Source organism: Lycorma delicatula, chromosome 10 (assembly GCF_047948215.1).
Source record: "Lycorma delicatula isolate Av1 chromosome 10, ASM4794821v1, whole genome shotgun sequence".
NCBI lineage: Eukaryota > Metazoa > Arthropoda > Insecta > Hemiptera > Fulgoridae > Lycorma > Lycorma delicatula.
In genome coordinates, this window is record NC_134464.1 from 29,737,548 (window position 1) to 29,763,010 (window position 25,463).

Genomic DNA, 25,463 nt, shown 5'->3' on the forward strand with positions numbered 1-25,463 from the left:
TAATTATTATTAAAATAAATTGCCTTCATATTGTAGAATATTCCTACTTTAAAAGTAGTAGTTTTTTAATTTTTATGTGTTATTGGTTAAGTAAGAAATAATCCTAAAGCCTAATAACGTCATATTGTTCTTAACGAACTCTTTAGTCTATTAAACGAACTATCGCTTGCGGTATATGGCACTTGTTTAGTGGGCGGGATGGAAGCTGTAGGGGTGAGAAGTTTGTTAGTTTGTTATTTATTGTGATAAACAAAAACGTAAGGTATTAATGGCTTATTACTCCCCAAGGACGACAACGAATCTCGTACTTGCTTTTTGCTAAAACGGCCAGTCGGTCTTAACGACGTGTTACAGTACGTTTCCACATTGTGCAGTTCACGCCGGCTAGGGCGTATTGCACATTGACAAGCTTAAGCGGTTGTCCTACTTGGCATGTTTTAACGTTAATCTTTTGATTTTAATTGTAAGTGCCTTCGTTAACGTAATACATCATTATTATCTGTTTTCACGTATAATCGTTGAATGTCGATATTTAGTTTTGTAATGATTTTATAAATATTTCAGAAGACATTCCATTTGAGTTAACCGATTATAACCTGTCAATCGCAGAAACGTGTTTAGACACTGTCGTAAAAATGAAACCTTACTATGACTTCGTTTCTAGGAACTATTCGTATATGTTCAATTTTGAAGAAGGATTTGAACATCAAGATACTAGAGTATGGATGACGAAAAATTGGACTTACGGTTTTTATTACTGTGGTATATATATGTTAATAGTTTTTGGTGGGCAACATTTAATGCAAAACCGCCCTAGATTCCGACTTAGGGGTGTTCTGGCTGTTTGGAATACGTGTTTAGCTTTATTTAGTATTATTGGTGCGTGTCGAACTCTTCCAGAACTTGTCTACGTTTTGAAAAATTATGGATTATATCATTCAATCTGCGTTCCTAGGTTTGTATTAACGTATTTTAAATCATTAAGTTTTCTTTTTGTATTATTTATATGGTTTATTGATGTTAAGAAGTTGCAGTTTTTGAAATCATTTTTATGATTTCAAAAATCATAAACTGGTTTTTATCAGCAACATGATTGAAGTAGCATACTGTATTTATCAATGTTATTTTTTTATTGCCAAAAATTTGTAGGCTTTTATTTGAAGTCATTTTTCTTTTTTAAAAACTAGATTTTACTTTCATTCAATTGAAATATTTACCCATTAATAATGTACTTTGCATGAATGCTGATAAAGGTGTAAGCCCTGAATTTGAGATGTTTTATTTTGGTTCACTAAAATTTTGTCATTTAATAACATTACCAATTTTTTAAATTTGTTTTTACTAGAATAAAAATAGTTTTAATACATGCTTAGTTATGATGATGAAATTACTGAAAATTTTTCTGTTAATTGTGGAAGACATTTACAATGAATTTTAAATTGAATGCATTATTTATCTAAAATTAAAATTATAGATGTTTGTTTGTTTTTTTTATTAAGATTTTTGAAATTTTTCTCTATTTAAGTTCTCTTTGTACGCCTAGTATGGTTAATAAATCGCATCTCTGTCGCATGGAAAATGAATGTTTAGATTTATATAAGAAAATATTTTTATTGCCATGACTAATTTAATTGTTCTCTTGTTTAACTTATTGTCTTCTAGTCTTCTGATAATCATTTCCCTTGTGTTCATTATTGTTTGTCATCTAGTCACATTTTTATTTTAATAAGTAATTTTGGGATTTTAACATTTCATTTTATTTAAGGTATTTAATAATTCAGTCATTCTATTTAATTTCAAACAGTCGCTTATGAAAAGTACACTATCTACCTTTATTAAAAAATTCAACAACATTGTTATCCAACAACAACAAACATGTAACACAGCACAATACTTTAGCATACGTGAAAAGAACTCGTTATACTTTCATTGCCATTTTTAATAAATCACTGACCTTTTATTTTCCCACCAGTTTATTTATAATAAAATTTTTTTTGCACAAACTGTTACTCCATTAATGAGCTCTTAAATCATTTTAATCAAATTAAAAAATGAATTTTTTACAACTTTATTTCATGTGAATAAATAACTCTGAAATGTACTCAAATAATTTATAGTTATGCCTTATTTCCATAATAGAGATTCCTTTTGTTTTGATTTTATTTATTTATTTAGGCCTAATTAATTAAAGAGGTTGTAATTAATTAAATAATTACTTTATTTTTTTTTAATAAAGATGTGAATATATATATATATATCAATCAGAATTTACTACTTTATTAATAGTTTTAATAATGTTTATTTATAGACATCATGTGGTAAATAATTTTTTGTCGTCATTTTACTATAATAGGAGATGACAGCTCCCTTTAGCAGAAGTTGATTCTAATATTTGCTGATTTTATGACAACAGATTTTCATTAAACTCTAAGACATAAAAAATAATGAAAAAAATGTTTCATTTATGAATATTTATTATATGCATTTTAACAATTTTTTTTTGGTTGATTATAACTTATAACATAAGCTTGGTAATGGAATGGAAATAATTCTGTAGTTATAGTTTTTAACTATTTTACCGTACTTTTTTTTTACCTATTAAAAATTTTCATTATTATAGATATTTACTTATTAAAAAATATTAAGATGCTACCGTAAGTAAAGTGTATGTTCAGTTGATATTTCTTTTCTTTTTTGATTAGTAATGTAATATTATGACATTTTAAATCGAATAAAAAATTTATTTTATTTAAAAATAAAATTCATGTGTTGTTTATGCCTGTAGATTTTTATTTATTGCATAAAGTTATACTAATCAAATGAAGATGAGTCTATTTTGTAAATTAATTCTTTTTTTTCAAATTTAATACCTTTTCTTTCACGTTATATTATTTTCAATCTGTCTGATGGTTTTGTCATTGGTCGTTTTACATATTGTGATCTGAAAAACTTATTAACTGCAATTGATTAACCCATAACTTTTGTATTTTATTAAAATATAATTATTATTCGATGCAAGTCAAATCATAAAAATCTACTATGGCTCTTTAACTGATGTGTACTTGTATTGCTCGTATTTCTTTTGGGATGCAGAATGTGCTCCTTCTTTTTTAAGAGTTATACTGCGTGTAATACATTATTTCATTATAATCATAGTGAGGTAAGCATTTAATTATAGCTAACTGTAACCATCTGAATTTTTCATGTTATTAAGAATGTTTTTTTTTTTTTGTTACATGATACGGTATTAATTTTATAAAAAATATGTTGTGACAAAGCATGTTTTATTGTTTCTAATGATCGTAAAAATTTCTACAGTTTTAAAATTCCTCAAATGAAAGTGTACATAAGAGGAAACAAAGTTATTAAATATTAATATTTATTCCACAAATTTGTGGTTAATTTTCTAAGTATTGATTCACTGTAAAAACTAAAATGGTATCAGATTCTTATTCTGTTACAAGAAATTTACAAACAGAACAAAAATAAATACGTAGCAGGCAACTGAAGCTTTGAAGGGGGTTTGTTTGTTTCTGTTGAGCAGACAAACATGAATAATTATGGTTTTTTTAATGATTTTCCAAAACATTTGTGCTTAAACATTTTAATCAGTGAAATCCATATATGTTGATACATTGAGTACGTAGTACTTATTAGTAAGAATGCATTTAAACTGAGGAACGGAATATGAACTAGGTAGGGTGTTCTGCATAGAGAAGAAACAAAAAGACATTTAAATAAGGGAAATAGTTTAATTTAATTTTTTTTTTTTTTTTTAATAAAAAATTCTTATTTTTATGGATTTGTGTGAAGTTAGTAATTCATGAGTTATAATTCTTTGGTTGATTTTGTTTATTCACATTACACAAGCTATTTAAAGTTTTCTTGCAACAATAAATAAAATTGTGTTACAGTAATTTATACATATATATTTCTTTACAGAAGTTAGTTTCTGTGTTACTACGTGTCTCTATAATACACAGCTTTTTTTATTTATAAATAGTTAATATTTTGTGATGATTAGGTATATTAAATTTATGAGAATCAATTCTTATTAATAATTAAATAATTTGTTTTGTTGTTTATATATTTTATATGCCATTAACATAGTATTGTTTGTATGTATGCCTTGTAACTATTATATATTAACAAATGTAGTGATTACTTATAAAAGAGAATTCTTGTTTTCATGTGATTGTATACAGGTTGTATGTGTGATTGTGTTTAATAGATCTCCTTTGTTTGTGTAATTTTATATGAATCTCTATTATATATTATTCATTAATTCATTAGTAATTAAGAGTTGTTTTGTAGTTATAATAATTAAAAAGTTATTAATTATTTTTTTCATTTAATCATTTATATATATTTTTTATTATTCTTCAATATTTTTGTCATTTTCATTTCAATGGTCGTCAGCCATAAAGATGGTTTGACATATTCATTGACTGTTGTACAAAATGTAGTCGACACCAAAGAGATGCCCTCATCTAAGAACTATGGTGTCGTATCTAGTTCTCTCTAAATCAAAAGAACATTTGTTGTAGGCTAATAATTCGCTAATAAATGTTCATAGAACTGTTTTACAGTTATTTTGTTTTGATTAATTTTTAGAAAATCCTATGTTATAAATCTTTTGTTGTGAATAAAATACGTAGTTATTAAATTTTTATATTTTTTTTTATAAGAATATCGTAATGTGGAAAAAAAATAATTTTAAAGCGATCTTTACATCTTCAAATTTTTAATTTGTATGGTATTAAGTATAACAGTCAATAATGTTAAAAATTTCTCTAATCATTATTCACTGAATCAAATGATGAAATGTCACAAAAGCTTTCTAATTTTAATAAGCGATTCTTATGTAGATTTATTTTACGTGTATCAACCATTATACAATACCGATAATTAATTGAAGGTCAACGATAATTTCAAACTGTAGTAATATTATAATTAAGTTTTTTTTTAATTAAAAAATAAAAATTATTTTTCTCATTAGTAACTTTTAGTGAAAACCCACCGGGTTGGTCTAGTGGTGAACGCGTCTTTCCATATCAGCTGATTTCGAAGTCGAGAGTTCTAAGGTTGAAATCGTAGTAAAGGCAGTATACGGATTTGAATACTAGATCGTGGATACCGGCGTTGTTTCACGGTTGAGTTTCAATTAACCACGCATCTCAGGAATGATCGAACTGGGACTGTATAAGACTACACTTCATTTACACTCATACATTTCATTCTCATTCATCCTCTTAAGTAATACCTAACTGTGCTTCCGGAGGCTAGACAGAAAAAAAAATTAGTGAAAGTTTATCTTACGTCGTATGTGGTATAATGTGTTTATAAATCATAAAACAATTTTTTTTGTGGACAATCTATGGATCGCATTATAAAAGATCCTTTCGTTCTTTCACCAACTTCGTTATTCACTCATTTTGAGAAAATTTCTTTTCTAGTGTTCATAGGTTTTCCTGAAAACCCTTGAAATTTTATGTGTAATGCATTTTTAATTAAACGGAAGATAAAAACTAATAAAAATTATTTAGATATGTCTCATATAAAAAAAAAACAAAAAAACGGCTTTAATCATTTTAAACGATCCTAACACCTGATGCAAGTCGCTTCTGAAAACGTCATAGCCTATCGAATTTATTACTCTACCGATTTTAAATAAATAATTACTCTATGAAATTTGTTAGCTCATAATAATAAAGTATTTTACTAGCTTTATTTAACTGAAAAGAATTTTTTTTAATCTGAAATAACTTACTGCACATAAAACTAAAAGGTTGATATCTAAAATATTTTTGTCGAAGTATTTTAATGAGGTATTGACGATTATTTTTAACGAAGTGTTTTACTTCGATTTTTGTAATTTAGCGTTATGTAATTGAAAATAATTGTATTCTTATCTGAAATAACTATTACTACACATAAAACTAAAAGGTTGATATCTAAAATATTTTTGGTTCAAAATACGTCCTCAAATTATTAAAAGATCTTTTAAAGGATCCTTAAGTTAAAGATCGTAATTAGTTTCCAAATTCTTGTTAGAAAGTTAACAAATATATATATATATGTTTTATTTTTTACACTTTTCAAATGGGTGACAAGTCGAATTAGTTTAAAAAAAGTAGTCTAAAAGAAGAGTATTATTCATTCTTTATTATTTTTTTGTTGAGAAAAATTTTTGATATTTAAATGGAAGGTTCTTTTACGGAATCCCACAGCCAGTTTTTTCAATTTTTTTCTTCCAAATCGGTGGGTATTTGCAGATAAATTATAAATAAATTTAACCAGACTTTTAACCTACGTTCGCTTCGCTCACTAACCTGTTTTTATTATTTCTACTCGTCGATTTTAATTCAAATATGGAATTTCCAATTGTACCTGAGAGAGGCCCAATATAGCATTGAGCTTACAATTATAGTCTAACCAAACAACCTACCGCTCGCTAACCTAGCGACCGTAGTTAGTAGATATTGTAGTTAATAGATAAGTATTCAGGACTATATTAAAAAATCTTCGATTTTTTAACATAATTGTTATGAAGGGATTTAATTTAGTATTTTTATTGGTAATTCGATTTTGTCATGCGATTTGTAATACAACCCGTGTAATTTACACGTATTACAACAATAAAAATAATTGAAACTGATTTTTTTGGGAACCAAAAAAATAAATTTTGTTATAATAATATATAAATGTTGCAAATACAACTTGCATTTGGTAGAAAAAACGTTATTGTCGAATTAATAATCATTTGGTGTTCTACCTGGCGGCAGTTTTCTTACGCCAGCGCTGTCTTCATCCATTTATGGCTCAGGGCTTTTCCTTCGTTTTCTTGTAATTTCCAATCTTGTTCTTTTAACTGTATCCTCTTCCTGTTTTCCTTTCCCCTTTTACTGTAGTTTGACCAAGATTCCACTTCATCTGATCAAACCATACGTCCTAACCCGTTTCCTTTTCTTTTGGGTACTTTCCGCATAAGTGCTCTGTTTTTTTTTAATCTTGTTCATTACTTCTTTATTGAACTAAAAATAAACGGGTTCAAAAAAATTGATATTTTTACGAGATAAAAAATGTATTCTCTTTTTCACTACAATATCGGGAAATGTCAGAAAATAACCAAAAATATTAGAAAACTTGTACGTTACTTGTCCTAATCTGACGTTGTAGCAAGCGACCTGACATGAATCGCTTCACTTCCGAAGATGGCTTAGCCTTCTTCAAGAAAAAACAAAAACACCATTTCAGGTTTTCTAAAGAGAATTAGGAGGGAAATGGTTTTCCGTGGTCTGCGTTACCGAATAAAATGTGTGTTCATATCAGTACGTCAAGATTTCAGAAATGCAGTTGTTATTTAGCACTACAAGTGGCACCTCCATTCTGTTAACCTCAGGGAACATGACTACGTTCAGTGAAAGGAACTCTTGATGGTACTACAGGTGCTTTACATGTACCACAGTCGAATAACAATGACTGGGACAGGAACAACAGGGTGTCCTATATAAAACGCAACCCAATCTTATATTGGTAGGTATTGAAATAATAAAAAGGCATGTGTAAACGTAAATGTAATTTTTATTATTACCATCCATTACCTTACATTTAGAGTAATTGTTGGAAGTGGCCGCCATCTTCTTGAATACAAGCTTCAATTCTTTTTACAGCGTTTCTTGCAACTTTTTTCAAAGTTTGTGGCTGGATATTTAATACGGCTTGTTCAATATTGACTTTCAATTGTATCTGTGAAAAATAACGAATCCATAACATTAATTCCCTCACGGAGAAATCGACGGAACCGTTGACAATATTGTAGCCGTTTTTCTTTGTCGGGCTCAAGTTGATGAACCGTTTGAATGCGATAAGGTCGTAATTGTAATCGTTTGGTCGCCCGATGAACAGTTGATTTAGACAAATTAATTTCAACAGACAAACGTCTGATCGATTTATTTGGCGAGGCGAGTAATCGGTCTTTGATTTCAATGACTGTATCTGTATTCAACACTGACGCAGATCTTTTGTGTTCCTTGTTATTAACAGAACCAGTCTCTCTAAATTTTGCAACTAACCTTAATACTGATGTTTTGTTAGGAGCTGTTTTATCTGGGTACTTATGGCGAAACAAATCTTGCACTGCAACCAGTGAATTACGGTTCAACAATGAAAACACCATCTTGTCTCTAGCAATACACTGAACGTTATGATTGCATTGTTGTTACTATCGGTAGTGTTCTACTGCGTCGCCGCGATGTTCTGATGTTGGACGAGTCCATTTCAGTAACGAGTAGGGCAGTAAGCTTGACTTTTGAAATTTCATGGATGAGTGATTGATGGGTGGCGTTTTATATGGGACACCTGTATAAAGCGACAAATTAAATTATTACAAATTTTTGTTGTGAAACTTTATTATATAGATTGTTCTGACTTTGCGTAGGATTAAGAAAATATATTTAGAGTTCAAATTTAAAAATAAAAATTTATATTTAGGTTTATTTAATATTAAACAATTCTTATCTAAGCTATTTAATAAAAGGTACAGTTACTTCATTGTCGAATTTAATTGAAAGTGCTATTTTAAGAATATTCAAAATTTTAGTGAAATATTTTTAAAATATTCGTTTTATGTAATAAATAATCAAAGAAAACTTTATTAAAATTGTCTTTTCGTCAAAATAAAAAATGTAACGATTTAAAAGAAGTTTAATTTTTTAAATTATTTATTACGTGAGGGTATTGTTATGCAAAACGGAAATGGAAGAGGGTTGGATTTAGTGACAAGTTTAAAATCAATAATATATGCTTGTTTACTTTGACCTAGTACCTCTTGTTGGTGAGTGATCTATTTTACCTGAACAGTTCATTGCTTGAAGTATCTCTACTAGATAATATCTATTCATGGTGTATTATGATACGACAGTATTTTTGTTTGATGAAAAAAAAATTAATAAAAAGTAAATGTTTTTATTTATTATAAACGATTTTAGATTGTTTTGTCATTATGTTTAAGGTTAATTGATATTATTATTTCTTTAAATTTTCGCTTTCTCACATAAAAAAAAACTTATCTATTGTATTATTTGTTTAGTGCATAACCGTGCGATAAGAAATTTAAAACTGTATTAAAAGTAAAAAACTAAAACCAGACTATAATATATATTGTCATTTAACTAAAATAATTATGTAAAAAAAAACTATTTTTCTTTGTTTGAGTTGCATTAGAAGTTTAACTGTTACATAATTCACTTATTGATTGATCTGTATTTTTTTTTTTTGGCAGTTAGTGTTTCTGTATTTCATTAACTTGGTTGCCTGTCCCAGTGTCGCTTGCTACATATAGCCTAGATACTATTTAAGAGGTATATCTGTTTCTTATTTTTTTCCGGCATTGACTACCAGCTATTCAGTTAATGAAATAACCGACAATTAAATTAAAATCCATTTAATCTGTATATTCTTCACGTATTTTTATAAACAATTTTTAGTTTCCAAACTTCTTGATCGGTAGATTAAATCTATACTAGTCGCGCTGGTTTCTTTGCCTGTTCAAAAATAATTTGAGATTATTATTTTCTTATTTTCTCTTTAATTTATTTTCTGTTAACCTAATTAGTTTAGAAGTTTTTAGACTTTTGATCCTCCGATTAGTGGCAGTTTTTTTTTTCAATGTTAGTTATTTTAGTCTGGATGGTTTAAAAAAAAATAAAATCTTAAGTACAATCATTTTTTAAATAGATTTTATTGTTTATTTATTTATTAGTTGATGAAATTACACAGAAGATTTGAATCTTGTACGTGGAATACGGAATTGGAATTTCTTGTAGGGTATTAAAAATGCTACGCCTGACCGGAATTGGAACTCTGAATCTCCGGATAAAAGGCCAAGACACTACCACCCCGTCTCAGAGATTTTTTAAGTCGATTTTCTTTAAAATTTTTATTTTTATTTAACATACGAGTAGGTTTACAAAAACTATAAAGATGAAAAACTTAATGTCTTAATAAAACTAAGAGAAGGAATATATATATAGTAACTAAATAGACTGCTATTGAGCGTAAGATAATCTTTTGTGGAATATAGGGATGTATTTAGAAAAAAAAATACGTTAGGTTTTTTTTAACTAATCTTTTTGAATTTTCATCGATAATACTTTGAATATTGGAGTGACGTTAAGCTATATCTATATATTAATCAATCCAAACAGAATTGTAATACAAACTGTTTTGTTTTGTCTAAAAACCTACATATCCGGTGAAATAATTATTTAGATAAAACGAATAACTTGGCCGCAAGTAATTATCGGTATTAGAAAATTAAACTCTTATCTTCCACTTGGTGCCAGACTTAACGGAAGCTGTCCTTTGCATTGTTTTTTCTCTCACAAATAGGCTATTTATATTACATACGTAAATATTTTTATCGATCATTTTGTAGTCATTTTATGAACAAATATCTTTATGTCAACGACCGTTCTATACGTAAAAGTTTCATATACATAGAACTACAGAATAAGTAAAAAAAAAACTGTGTTTATTCACTATTGCAGAAAAGTTACGTATTGTTTCTGAGTTAAGGAGCATGGAAATTGTATTACAAATAGAAAATTTGTGTCGTGAGTGGCGAAAGAAAGAAAAAATAGTTCTCGTAGCCGATAAAAACAAAGGCCCTTTTCGCCGGAAATTTGGTTAATTCGGTTTTTTACGTTATTCTTTTTTATTCTCTGGGTGAATAATCTATTTATTTCTTGACTGTCTTTAGAGAAAGAAGACGGTTACTTTGTACATTTCGTTTGATTTCAAATCTTATTTTTATTGTAAGTTCAAGTGAACTCTTTGTCTAGCGGATCGATTTCAGTGATCATTTCTTTATGTCGTAGTGGAAATTTCTCTCGTGGTCGCATTGTATATATATATTTTTTTAATTTCAAGCGGATGAGTTTTTTAAACTAAATTACACTGTTTAAATTGCCAAATTTGAAGATAATTAATTAATGTGCTTTTTTGACGATATAATTTCTCAATATTGGATTATTATTGATTTAAAAAGTAAAGTAAAACATCTTCCGGCATTATAAGAAGCTTTCCCTCCTATGTATCATTATATCGATTCTTCGCATTTTATGTTTTATCAAGAAATTTTTTTCTTTTGCGTTTCTTGCGTACGAGTTTTTGTCATACAAGCTGTATTTTCTTTTTTTTAGCCGAGTGAATAAAGATTTTAACCTCGAAAAAATTTACTACAGCAAATAAATTATTAGAATGGGTTCGGGAAAATATGTATAATAAAAGTGTGTCCTAGTGGACATGGATTAACTATTTAATTTTTTAATTAAGAAATTAAGGATAGTTTTTCGTCAATAGCGGCTTAATTTTTAATCTTTTGTAAGTATAAAAAACTAATCGATAGCTGAGAAAATTTTGCATAAAAAATTACCCGGGTACTTTTTTCTATGAGCAAATTTAAGGGCGCTATCGAATTTTACAATAAGCACCAAAATCGCTTTATAGCTATCATACGTAGCGTAACTGGAGGGCGCGCAATAAATAAACTTCCATAACTCTGTTCCTGTTAGAGGCAATTAAAAAATGTGTGGATTCATAAGACCCAAGGCTATAAATTAGCCAAATTTTCGAAGTATTTTTAATTTCTGATTGCCCGTTAATCCGGATCTACTATGAAAATTTGCAAGTTGTTGATACAACGACAAATAAATATACAATACAAATAAAACAACAAATTGTGAAAAATGAAAAGTCAATATACTGTTCTTGATCTTATTACCTACTCATTCCAAAAGAGGTATCTCTATATATTATTTAATAGTTTACCAACATTTGAAAATTGCATTTTTTTTTTTTAGAAAAAGCGTGTACCTTGGGTTAATTAATTCTGTTTTTTCAAATATAAAAATATTTTAATTGTTATTTGTAAGCTAAAACATGTATGTACTTAAAGATGGCAGAGATGGTTTTTCAAAAACTTTAATTTTTCAGTGAGTTTTTAAATGTTAGCGTACTTCGTAAACACATGAAAATGAAATAAATTATAAAAGGTTAATGAAAACAGATATTTCTATGCAACTTCGTATTTATGTAAAACTACTTCATTTATAAAGAGTTTCCCATATATTTGGTTGATTTTGCAATTTTTTTGTTGTTTGTGGATAAAACGTGTTTTTTTAAGAAAAAAAATACCTAGTTTATCGTCAATATTTTATTTTTTATGTTATGAAAAACATAATTATCAGTAAAAAGCCAGAAGACAATTTTGTATAAAAAAGCTCCTGAACACTTTTTATCTTCGAGTAAAGTTAAGAAATGATGGGTAAATTATTCATTTATCCATTTAGTCTTATTGTATACAAGGTATCTGGTTTCCAAGCTAGCCTATACAGCGCGATTTTGGTGCTTACTGTAAAATTCGCTCGTAGAAAAAAGTAGCAAAGAGGTTTTTTATGAAACATTTTCTCAGCTATCTATTGGTGCTTTTTATTTTTGCATGCGATTAAAAATAAAGTTACTGTTGGCGAAAAACTAAAACATTTTTTCTTAATTTGTTAAAAAACAAATTAAATAGTTATTCGTTCATGTCCTCTAGGGTGCACTTTTATATTCTACATATTTTTCCAAACCCATTCCAAAAATTTATTTGCTGTAGTGAATTTTTTCAAGGTTAAGGTCTGTTTGACTCTTTGTTGAAAGTAACAAATAAAAAGAAAAAAAAACACAATTTAAATTTACATTTCTTGAAATCTGTGTTAAATTACTTGTTACAAAAGACTTTCTTGCACGTACTTCCAGAAGTCGAGAATTCAAGAAAAAATGAAAAAAAAAACTTTTTTTCATTTTAATGCATTTTTTAATAGGTATTTTTATCGAAGATCATTAAAATCTGTGCTCACATTATTTCTGGCAGTTTTAATTGTCTATAATTAAGTACTTACGATAGTAAGTACTATTTTAAGTACTTACTGTCTTAACTACTTAATGTACTCAGTATCAAGTACTTAGTACGGATAGCATTTGTTAAAAATTACTTATGTTTCGTATTTCTGACGTTTTTAAGTTGCTTTTTCTTTTTTTTTTCGTTAAAAAATCTGCAACCAGATGCCCAGCAGCCCGCGTTACTGGGTATGTGGGGGTTTCCCGCACATAGTGCTGGGACCCACTAAACAACTCCCCTTTTGTACAGCAACCCGGATACCTTTTTTTTCTTTTTCCTGTTTAGCCTCCGGGAATTACCGTTCAGATATTACTTCAGAGGATGAATGAGGATGTTATGTATGAGTATAAATGAAGTGTAGTCTTGTACAGTCTCAGTTCGACCATTCCTGAGATGTGTGTTTAATTGAAACCCAACCACCAAAGAACACCGGTATCCACGATCTAGTATTCAAATCCGTATAAAAATAACTGACTTTACTAGGACTTGAACGCTGGAACTCTCGACTTCTAAATCAGCTAATTTGGGAAAACGCGTTCACCACTAGACCAACTTGGTGGGTTAGCCCGGATATCTTCTTTCTTTTTCCTGTTTAGCCTCCGGGAATTACCGTTCAGATAATACTTCAGAGGATGACATGTATGAGTGTAGTCTTGTACAATCTCAGTTTGACCATTTCTGAGATGCGTGGTTAATTGAAACCCAACCACCAAAGAACACCGGTATTCACGATCTAGTATTCAAATCTGTGTAAAAATCACTGACTTTACTAGATAGCCCGGATACCTGCCTTACAGCATAACTCACAGGCTGCTGTATCGCCTGCGGGTCTTCTCAGCTTTTTAAGTTGCCTGAGTTAAATAAAACGTTCAGTCACAAAATTCGATTAAAGTTATTTGATGAGTTATACTTTGCCAATATTCGTTATTCGGTTTTATTGCTCTTAGAATATTTTAATAACTGTATTTGAGATGTAAGAAAATTTCTTCACTTGTACTCGTATTTTTCAATTTTTTTTTTTTAATAAACTTTATACTTTACTTCATTTCAAATACATTTACATTTTTAAATAAATGTTAGGACATCGATATAGTTTTATAATTTTAATTAATAACGGTTCAGAAGAAGGTCGTGAAGGATATTTCAGTATAAACCTAATGTGATTTTTGTCAGTTTAATAGAAAAGAATAGTCATTTCACATTGAAAATTACAGTCGCTTCGCGTAAGATTAAGCGACTGTGGACCACAAATATGACCCACCGGTTTGGTCTAGTGGTTAACGCGTCTTCCCAAATCAGCTGATTTGGAAGTCGAGAGTTACAGCGTTCAAGTCCTAGTAAAGCCATTTATTTTTACACGGATTTGAATGCTAGATCGTGGATACCGGTGGTTGGGTTTCAATTAACAACCACACATATCAGGAATGGTCGAACTGAGAATGTACAAGACTACACTTCATTTACACTCATACATATCATCCTCATTCATCCTCTGAAGAATTATCTAAACGGTAGTTACCGGAGGCTGGCTAAACAGGAAAAAGAAAGGACCACAAATATGAAACCAACGGGTTGGTATTGTGGTGAACGCGTCTTTCCAAATCAGCTGATTTGGAAGTCGAGAGTTCCAGCATTGAAATAAGCTTTTATACAGATCGTGGATACCGGTGTTCTTTGATGGTTGGGTTTTTCAATTAACCACAAATCTCAGGAATGGTCGAACTGAGACTGTACAAGTCTACATACACTTCATTTACATTCATACATATCATACTTATTCATCCTCTGAAATAATACCTGAACGGTAATTCCCGGAGGCTAAACATAAAAAATGACCACAAATATATCCATTTATCGAACTTTCCTTGAAACTATGTGAATTATTGACTGTATTCTTTTCTAATATATCACAAAGATTCTTCCTACTCATAATTCAAATTATACCTGAACATTGCTATTAAAATCCCTAGTTACGTGAAAAAAAAATTATCATCCTTAACTCGATCAACAAAGTAATTAAACAAATAATAATGGCTGACATATTGAAACCGATAATACTTTATTTTTAATGTATTTTAATAAGTGTTTCTTAGTTGACATTAAATGTTTATGTAAAACATTTCTATGTTTGTATATTGGATTAAAACTTAGAAACCGCGGAGCCGATTTGAATGATTTTTATATTGTTATTTTTATTAAATATTAAAAATTGTCTTAGATAAAATTTTTCCGGATAATTCGTTTATTTGGTAAACAGTAAATATATAAAGGAGAGATTATTGTATTTTACAGCGTAATTTTTCGTCTAATATTATTTTGACTCGTTGACAAATTCACGTTCTGTAGAGAAATTTTCATGAGGGAAATTTGGAAAACGATTGGTTTTTTTTTAATATTTCAAGTATATAAGACGATGTAACTGTTATCGAGATGTAAATGATTTATTTTACAATTTCATAGTTAAAACAGAACTCATTTGGTTGGCATGAAGTAATTTCCTTCGTTGTAAGCTCTATTTATGTGTCGCACATAAAAATAGATTTTATGTTTCTAATAAAAAAGCTACATTTTGTGCAAAGTTGAAACAAAATAGCATTATAATTTGTGTCAGTTGTTTCAAATTACGTCTATTTTATTACTGTATACGAGTACATGATATCAAGCATCACTTGCTTAACCTGGTTTAAATTTTATATTTGTAGTTGTCTGTATTTTGCCAATTATTCACTCAGGATGCTTAAACAAAAAAAAAAAAAAAAAAAAAAAAAACTAAAATAAAGATTAAACCAGTTTTTCTTTAGTAATACAAATAACAAACATTTTATACTACTTTCCCACGATTTTAAATTTTTTTATTTCAAACTGGTTATGGGATTCCACCCCTGATGTCATAATTGTGTTTTTTTTTACAGTTTTTGTAGCGACGTGTTTTTCCTTCTCCTCCTTCCTCACGGGTTAATCTTTTAAAAATATTTTCTTGCTGGGGTTTTAGTTTTTTCGATTGATAAAAATTGAAGTAAATAAAATTATACAGTTTTGGTACAAAAACATTTTTGGAATTTTGATTTGTAGTTTCTTTATAAATAATAAACATAATTTTTTTTTTTACCAAGGAATATCGGATATTTTTGTTGTATCTCGTAAAATCTTTCCATAAAGCGGTTTAGTAGCTATGTTTTTTAATAACCCAGGCTTTACTTTAATATTAATTGACTAAATAAATTAGAATTATATTTTATCCTTGTAAAGAGAAGAAATAGGTTTAATAATTAATTATTGTATTTTTTTGTTGTTGACAAGGTTTGTATTATGATGAAGTGTATAGTAGTAATATAATATGTAATACATATTATATGTAATTTCATCGATTATTTGGAGGAATTCATTTACTGGTAGAGTCAGTAAATACTTATTCTTTCGTGGTTGCGTGGTACAATCTATAATAACGGTATTGTAGTGTTGGTGGTCATGTTATCATTATATTAATTGAGACCACTTTTTCTTTTCTTATAACACGATTTTGACCCCATTATTTTTTTTTTCGATTTTTCTCGGAATGTTATTAAATATGTGATACTTGTAATAAACTGACCTAAATTCACATGAAAATATAATTCCAGAAAAGAATCATAAATATTCAATCGTCTAATAAAATTTCCACTTGTAGAACTTGAAACTAATATATTGAAGAGAAATGAGAGAAACTTTATATGAAAATATATGAAAGAGCAATATTGAATATTATTCGTATACCATTTCGGTTTATATTTTGCTAACTTTTGGCAACAAAGCACCACTGCAAGAAAAAGCAGTTTATCAGATCAAGGTAAAATCCTGATAAGAATAGCATTACAGTTTATAATATTATATCACTAGTTTATATATTATAAGTAAAAAAAGTGATTATAGTCCATATCTAAAAAATAAAAATGTAATTGTTCGTTTGTTCAAAATCTTAAATTTCCAAAAGTTCTTCACCTATTGCTGTGAAATTTTGACATAACGTTGTATTCGAATACGCGCGTGTTTTTGTATATCTACTTTTTATATACCTAAGATGTCACATCTGTGACAGGTAAACAGATAAAACAGGTATATACCTGTAAACAGGTAAAATAGCGTTGCGCTATCTGTTGTCATAAAAGCAACACACACTATACTAAATACGAGGGCTATTCAGAAAGTAAGGAACGTTTTGGAATTTTAAAAAACCAAGTACAAGAAAAACTTTTTATTATATACATGTGAAAGAGGGACTAAAATACTACTTTTCAACATAATCACCATACAAATTCAGGCAGTTATCATAGCGGTGAACAAGCTTTGAAATTCCTGTGTCATAGAATTCTGCCGCCTGTGATCTCAACCACTCAATGACGCACCCATCTTGCACAAAATTTGTGGTAGGATAGCTTCTGTGAAACAATTTCAAACAATAAAGTCCGTGAAACTTGTGGGAAACAGAGAAAGCTCAGTTATTGTGAAACGGTGGTTTTCACGAATATTTTCGTCAACTTTGGAGACCAGATCGTCAGTCACAATGCTTGGACGTCCACTCTTCTCTTTATCGTGAACGTTTGTTCGGCCATTTTTAAACTGAATGCACCACTTCCTGACAGAACTCTCTCTCATTACGTTGTTCCCGTACACTTCACACAGTTCCCGATGAATTTCTATTGGTTTTAAGTTTTTTGCCGACAAAAAACGAATCACAGACCGCACCTCACAACTGGCGGGATTTTCGATTGCAGCACACATTTCAAATTTGTATATAAAAAAAACGGGCAGTGCGGAGATCTTCCCGTTGTCACGGCTGGACGCTGACTGAGGTGCCGAGCACGATCACACCAATATATACGCGATTGGCGTGCGCCTGGCGGTTTCAGGTGGAAACGTTCCTTACTTTCTGAATAGCCCTCGTATTTTACGGTTCCATTTCATTGTTTGCGATATGTGTGTCCGCTACAGACTAAAAAAACTACTGGACCGATTTACGCACGGGGAAAAGGGGGAAATAGAGAAAAAAGGGGAAAACGGAGAAAAGGAAATGTAAAGGGAACGGAAAAAAAGAAAAGGGGAAAGGGGAAGCAAGGAAAGAGAAATGGGGGAAAGGGAATATGGTAAAAATGAAAATGGGGAAAGGGCAAGGGGGAAAGTGAAGAATGGAAAGGTTGAAGTTCCGTAATGTTCATTTTGTTAATATTTTATCAACTTTCAATTGTGTTCATTTAATCTACATATATACTCAACTCTAGCATTAGCGAAGCATTGCCGGGTCTGCTAGTCTATACATGAAAGTAATTATTTTGTAAATAAGGATGCTGTAACTGTACGAAGTTAAAAATACGGGACATGTGTTTGTAAAGTAAGGTCCGTTTTGAAAGAAAAACAAAACTCAAAATATGAACAAACTTTATTACTTACGCATAAAAACTATACTTATTTAATATTTTTCTATATAGCTGCCTTCAACTTCAACACATTTTTGATACAGTTTCACTAGCTTCTTCATTTCCTCCTCAAGAAATTCCCCACCAGTGTTCGTCGTATTTATCAAATTTTTATGATGCAAACCACTATTTAAGGTGAAGAAAAATAAAATAATCGTTGGGATCTATGTCAGGGCTATAGGGTGGATGTTTGAGGATTTTCCAATTAAATTTTCCCAATCGCCTTATTGTGGGCGGGCATTGTCAAGAAAAAAACAAAATCCCGTGGGATAGTCTTTGTTTTTTATAACCCTTAAGATTTTTTACCTATCGGCATTCATTGTAGCTTCGCGATTACTAAATTCGTCAAACAAGAAACCCTTTTTGTTAAAAAAAAAAACAGTAGCCATAAGCTTTTTCACTGAACCTTTTTGTTTGAACTCGGTCCAGAAGATGAATGGTGCCATCGCATTCACTGATACCTTGTCTCTACATTCGAATAAGAAATCCAGGTATCTTGTCCGGTACAAATGTGATCAAATAATTGTTCTTCATTTTAGAAAACCACAAAAATTCATTTACTGCAGCAAGATATTTTTCTTTGTGTGTATCGGTTAACATGGCGCTCATGTTCCCACAATTTTTTTATAGCCCAATTTATCAGTCAAAACTTCATAAATCAAAGATCGTGAAACATAAAAAATTGTCAACTTTTTCAAACGAGTTTTCCTTTATCACTGACGGCTGGCCGAACGTTTTTCTTCATGAACGATCGTTGTCCCTTTTCGTTTGTTCCTGTTGTAAATGTTGACATTTAGAACATTTGTAAATGTCACAAATTCGCTTGTCAATTTCAGCAGCAGAATTGTTTTTTTTGACCTCACAAATATGATTATTCGGACTTAGCACTATGCGGGACTACGAATTGTAGCGTTCATAAATGGATTGAATACAAACAACTAACAACAAAAGATTAAACTATTGTCCCTTATATTGATTGAAATAAGAGATAAGCAAGCGCAATCTATTTCCATCGCATATACAGGCGGCAGAGTCAGAACTAACCTTACTTTAATAGCACGCCTGATATCTTACGGTTCGTTGGATTTAAATCTGTTGTTCAGCGTAATTTTAGACAGGTGTACGGTGGAGTAGATGTAACATACCATTTAATTACTGGATGGTTTCAAAAAAAAAAAAAGTATAAATCTTCTGAATGATCAGTATATCGTATATTAGATACCTTTCTTTTTCCTGTTTAGCCTCCGGTAACTACCGTTTAGATAATACTTCAGAGGATGAATGAGGATGATATGTATGAGTGTGAATGAAGTGTAGTCTTGTACATTCTCAGTTCGACCATTCCTGAGATGTGTGGTTAATTGAAACCCAACCCCACCAAAGAACACCGGTATCCACGATCTAGTATTCAAGTCCGTGTAAAAATATCTGGCTTTACTAGGACTTGAACGCTGGAACTCTCGACTTCCAAATCAGCTGATTTGGGAAGACGCGTTCACCACTAGACCAACCCGGTGGGTTATATTAGATACCTAAACCAGTGATTCTCAACCGTTTTAGCTCCACGACCACCAAAAAATAAAAAAAATATGTGTGTATATATATATATATATATATATATATATATAATTAATATTTCATTACCCCCATCAGCAACCAATTGAAACCTTGATAAAACTAGCTGTGGTAGTTAAATTTAGCTGTGTCGATAGCGACGAATATGAACATGCGTGTTTGAAGTGTACAAATATAAGCATTTGAAGGTTATAACTTGATTTTTATGTGCCCCTTGTAATTTGGTCTTCTTGCACAATATTCGCTGTGAGAGCTTCATTTTCTAACATGCAAGTGATACATTTGAACACGGTCGTACTTTCAGTAGTATAGAAGCGACATAAGGGATTGCAGAACGTCAGTTTAGTTACGAATGAGAAGCGTGCGTCTGGTGTTTTTAAGATTTTAAAAGCACAGTTTATTTGAAAATAATAATTGAAATTTCGGTATTAAATATGCGGTTAAACGTTATAACTGTTTTTTTTTTCATTAGATTTTTATGGAAAATGGATAAATTTGTGAAAAAACGAAGGTAGTCGTCTAACATCCAGTGAATCCATTGGTAAAAAGACAAGATATTATATAATGACAGTTATTTCAATTATGGTTTTACTTATTGGATGGAAAACCACAGTGCGTTGTTTGCTTTCAAGTCTTCTGCGATGAAAGCATGAAACCATCAAAATTAATTCGACACTTGGAAACTATACATCGGAATAGTAAAAACAAACCCTTGGGATTTTTCAAAAGAGATTTACATACTTTGAAAAATCAAAAAGCTTCTGTTTGTAAATCAAACTATATTGATAAAAGTACAGTTAAAGCATCTGATCTCGTAGCATTAAGAGCGGTTAATATGTCAGAATCCTATACGCTCACCTTATACTCTCACGGATATTTAATGTCAGCAGAAAATACACCACTTTGCGTAAGATGAGACTGTCGTTTAACTGTGCGCCACATTCTGTTAAGATTGCGTATGTTTTGCGGCCTTACGTCGCAAATTCAAATTATCCAGAAACATTCTCCCTATTTAGGCAATGACAAGCAAGTGATAGATCAGGTATCTATTCCTTCGGAGTATAAATATGTTTAACAAAATATAATATGTCCCTAGTTGTAGTATTGTTAGTTTTTGTAGATTAGTTGTAGTTTCTTAGAACGTTAATCTTTTTTATCCGTGAGGGGCTATTTGCATCCCTTATGGATTTTGTAAAATTTTTTTAGATAAATTTATTTTATTGTTAAGATTCTGATTAAGTTGTAAGCTGTACGTGATATTAGTTTTAAGTTTTAATGATATTATCAGTGATATTAGATTTAAATAATTTTTTAGCTTTGTATTTTTTCCCTTGAATGTGATATTAGGTTAAGTTTATATAGGGTATTAGTTTTTAATTTTTTTCTTGTACTTTAATTTTAATTTAGTTTTGTTCTGTTTTTAAATTTTTACCGATCAAATTATGTTTGATCCGGCAATGATAATGCGAAAGCGTTTTTCGCCTCCAAAAAGAAAAAATATGTATTGTCTGCTACAATTGATGCGGTTAGTGTTTTAATAGGTGTGGAAGAAGCAAAAAAATTGAAAAGATTCTTTCTAACGACACATTATCAAGGCGAATTGATGATACGGCTGCCGATGTTCGCGGTCAGCTAGCGAGTTTTTAGTATTCAATATGATGAATGAACAATTATGGCAAATATTACTCAGTTCTTATGTTTTGTGAAATATGAATGCATTAGGGACTGGTCAGCCAAAGAAAATATGTTGTTTTGCAAATCAGTGTTTAGTCATGCAGTAGGACAATTTGTCTTTTTGATGTTTTTTATGAAGCTACTAAAAACTATAACATAGATTGAACAAAATGTATCTCAGTATGTAGTGTTTGTGCAAAGGCGATAACGGGAAAGAACAATAGATTTCTGAAAAAATTAAAAGATTGTCTTATACCAAGGGCGGAATGGATGCACTGCTAACGTCACAGATTCTCTCTTGTCACAAAAAATATGGCGGAAAATCTCAAACAAATTTTTTGTAAAGCTGTAAAAATGATTTATTTTATTAAAAGATGACCATTAAAAAATAAACTGTTTGCTAAACTTTGCAATAAAATGGGCGAAAAGAAAATTTCTTCTTTTTCATGCAGAAGTAGATGGTTATCGTGGGGGGAAAGTAATAACCCGGCTGTTGGAATTATGGGATGATTATTTCAGGATAAACAAAGACCATTCTCAATGGTTTTACAGAATAATGAGTATATGACGTTGGCTTACTTAGTTGATGTATTTTCTCATTTGAATGAGTTGAATGTAAATTTACAAGGATGTGGTAAAAACTTTTTATTAACGACAAAGTTCACGCTTTCATTAAGAAGCTTTGGTGTTTGAATTATTTGCCTTGATAGCAAAAGTCTTGATATGTTTCTATTTACTTCTAATTGTATTGAGAAAATTTTGGATGAAGCGTTTGGATGGCATGACGATACATTTGCGTGGGTTAAAAATTATTTCTCGAAAATATTGGTACTGAATCTAGTCACAAAACCTTGTTGCAGCTGCTACTTTACCATTTGAAATTCATGACCATCTAATCGAAATGTCTGCTGATAAAACTTTACAACTACAATTCACATCTGAAGATTTATATACGTTTTGGCTTCCTCGTCGAAGTGAATATAGAAATTTAGTCACGGAAGCTTTGAAAATATTAACCCCTTTTGCCACGTCGTATCTCTGTGAAAAGATTTTTCGTCTGTGGTTGCGCTAAAAACTAAATATAGGAATGGTCTTTTATCACTTGGAAAACAATTTGCTTTTGTGCGTTTCTAACTTAGATCCATGTATATAAAAACTTTTAAATGAAAAACGAACGCAATCATCTCGTTAATCTATTTTCTTTACATGTAGAATTATAAATGTAACTAAAATTTTAATAATAAATGATTTTTTTTCTCATAAAATGATTTAAATTTTTTTTTACGTGTAAAATTGGCTAATTTCGTGACCCCCCCTTTCATATCAATGTACCCTGGGTGGGGCTAGCGACCTCCAGTATGAGAAACGCTAGATCGTGGATACCGGTGTTCTTTGGTGGTTGGGTTTCAATTAACCACACATCTCAGGAGTGGTCGAACTGAGACTGTACAAGACTACACTTAATTTACACTCGTACATATCATCCTGATTTATCCTCTCAAGTAATACCTAACGGTAATTCCCGGAGGCCAAACAGGAAAAAGAAAAAAAGGTTAAGAAACGCTGACCTAAAGGTATCAGTCATCCGGTGTAGATATTAGTAAATTTATTTTACGTGTTGTACGGATGAGCTTTACATTCATAAAAACTTAAAATTTAGGGCATAAAATCAGGCCGGGTGATTGTCTCTAACAAGTCGTCATTTCAAATCGTTTACTTTTCCCTACAAGTGTTTTTGAAATTTTTTTATAAAAATAACTAAGAAGCACCATGCTTTTTGATATGAACGATGTAAATGTATTAATCCTTTTTCTTCATTATATTTCTGTTACCATGGCAACAGGAATATAATTAAGTAAAATTTCTAATCATTTTTTTTAATGAATATCTAAAATACTTAATATTCTCGGAAACATAAGATAACGAACGCTTCTGGAGTACAGGAGGCAGAGCCCTAACCGGCTAGTATATATATACATATATGGGTGGATTTAATAGTATAATGAAGTACAATTTTTACTATAGTTGTCAATTTCTTTCAAAATACCTACTGCCGTTGGAGAGTGAATAACTTTTTATTTTATTTTATCTCTGTTGAAAAAATTCATCAAATATTTCGGAAATCAAAGATAATAATTTTTAAATATTGCTCGTCAAATTTTAGAAAGCATAAACTCATAGATGCTCATTAGTTCTACCTGGAATGTTAAAGTGAAGTTAACACTAAACGTAGTAAGAGGTGGTTGCAAGAAGCTAGTTGCCGGTCTAGTAATTTATTCTCACATGCGCATCAACGAAGATCTCTAAACTTTGACGAGTAATATAAATCTACATTTTGTGATGATGCTACTGTATAATAATTTATGGGGTTGGAGTAATACATCCTTATAGATACTATATGTCATTAATATTAGACCGATAGCTTTTTTAAATTAATTTATTTCTTTACAATCCAGTTATAAATTTCAATAATTTTATTTTATTTTTAAAATGTTATACTGAAATCTGAATTGGTTTTTTTAGATTCAAATAATACCACAAGTAAATTTTATTCACTGAAATGCGAAATTCATTTATGTGTATATATAAACAACATGGACGTTATATAAAAAAAAAACTTTCTTTGAGTTAAAGCTTGAACAAATTATTGAGGATATTTTGATTAATAAATACATTAAATTTCAAATTGCGTGTCAAACCGGTTTTTAAAATTGACATTTTAAAAATTAAATAAAAGATTCTAAATAACAATTTTTTTTTATATCATATTTTTTTTTAGTATCAACAATTTTTTAGTTCTTAAATTAATGAGAAAGAATTATCACTTCATTGATTTATGAACAAATAATTTTAGATTCCATTTACGTCTATTTTTTCCCGGCGATTTTTTTTTTTTAATGTTATAGTTTTCACAAGTTGTAGCTTAAGCGATACGTATTATTTTCAACGCATCCTAATCGCGCGTGTTTGTATGTACGTGCAACCTGAGTATTTGTCATATATGTATATATATATTATACATGTGTGTGTGTGTGTGTGTGTGTGTATGGCATGATGTATTTACAGTATAGAATTGTGATTTCAAATTAGGTCGTACGGTAGGTTGTGACAGTGACGTCGCGCTATTAAATTCTTTACACGTCAATAAACCACATTCACGTACATTTTTACACATACACGTAATGGGTACCACGATTCGACTTTCCGAAAATTTCGACATATCTTCGCGTTTCACATTCCCCAGACCCCAAAACTACCGTCAGTTCAAAAATTTATGTTTACGTTTATGTATATATGTTTCACTTTCTTGTGGACACAATCACTGCCGTAATTTTGCGCTAATCACTTTGAAATTCATACATAAAATATAACGACCCAAAATCTCGGTCGAGTTCGTTAATGGGAAAAATCGGATCGTTGGAAGGAGGGGGGGTGCTTTTTTCGAAAAAAAAAACAAAATACCGCCGTAACTTTTTTATTAAGTAAAATATCGTATTCGTTCAAAATTCCTACTGTTCTTTGGATAAGGGCCTAAAACTTATCTAAGTAAAGTTTTTTTTGATATCACCTACCATTGGCCCAGGGGATGGAAAAAATGGGGTTTTGAAGACACAAAAAATCTTATCTCCCTTCAGAGGCACAGTGTCTAATCGTTTTGAAGTGGTTGTTAGTCCTCTAAACGTTACCTAAAACTTTTGTCTGAAACAAGTTATGATATGACCAACCCTTATGACAAGGGACGACCAAAATGTTGCTGGAATTGTAAGAAGATGGGGGTGGTCGTATGCTAAATATGTGTAACTTTTTTCACATGTAAT

At 30.1% G+C, this 25,463-nt stretch overlaps 1 protein-coding gene across 1 annotated transcript in view; it reads left to right on the forward strand.

Annotated features, from left to right (window-relative positions):
* Positions 1–169: 169 nt before the first annotated feature.
* Positions 170–25,463, forward strand: part of Baldspot (elongation of very long chain fatty acids protein baldspot) — a 76,609-nt gene continuing 51,315 nt past the window's right edge. Inside the window, exon 1 of the mRNA XM_075376240.1 lies at positions 170–955. Within this exon, the coding sequence (XP_075232355.1) occupies positions 636–955 (320 nt within the window). The 5' untranslated portion in view covers positions 170–635. The remainder of the gene's footprint in view (positions 956–25,463) is intronic.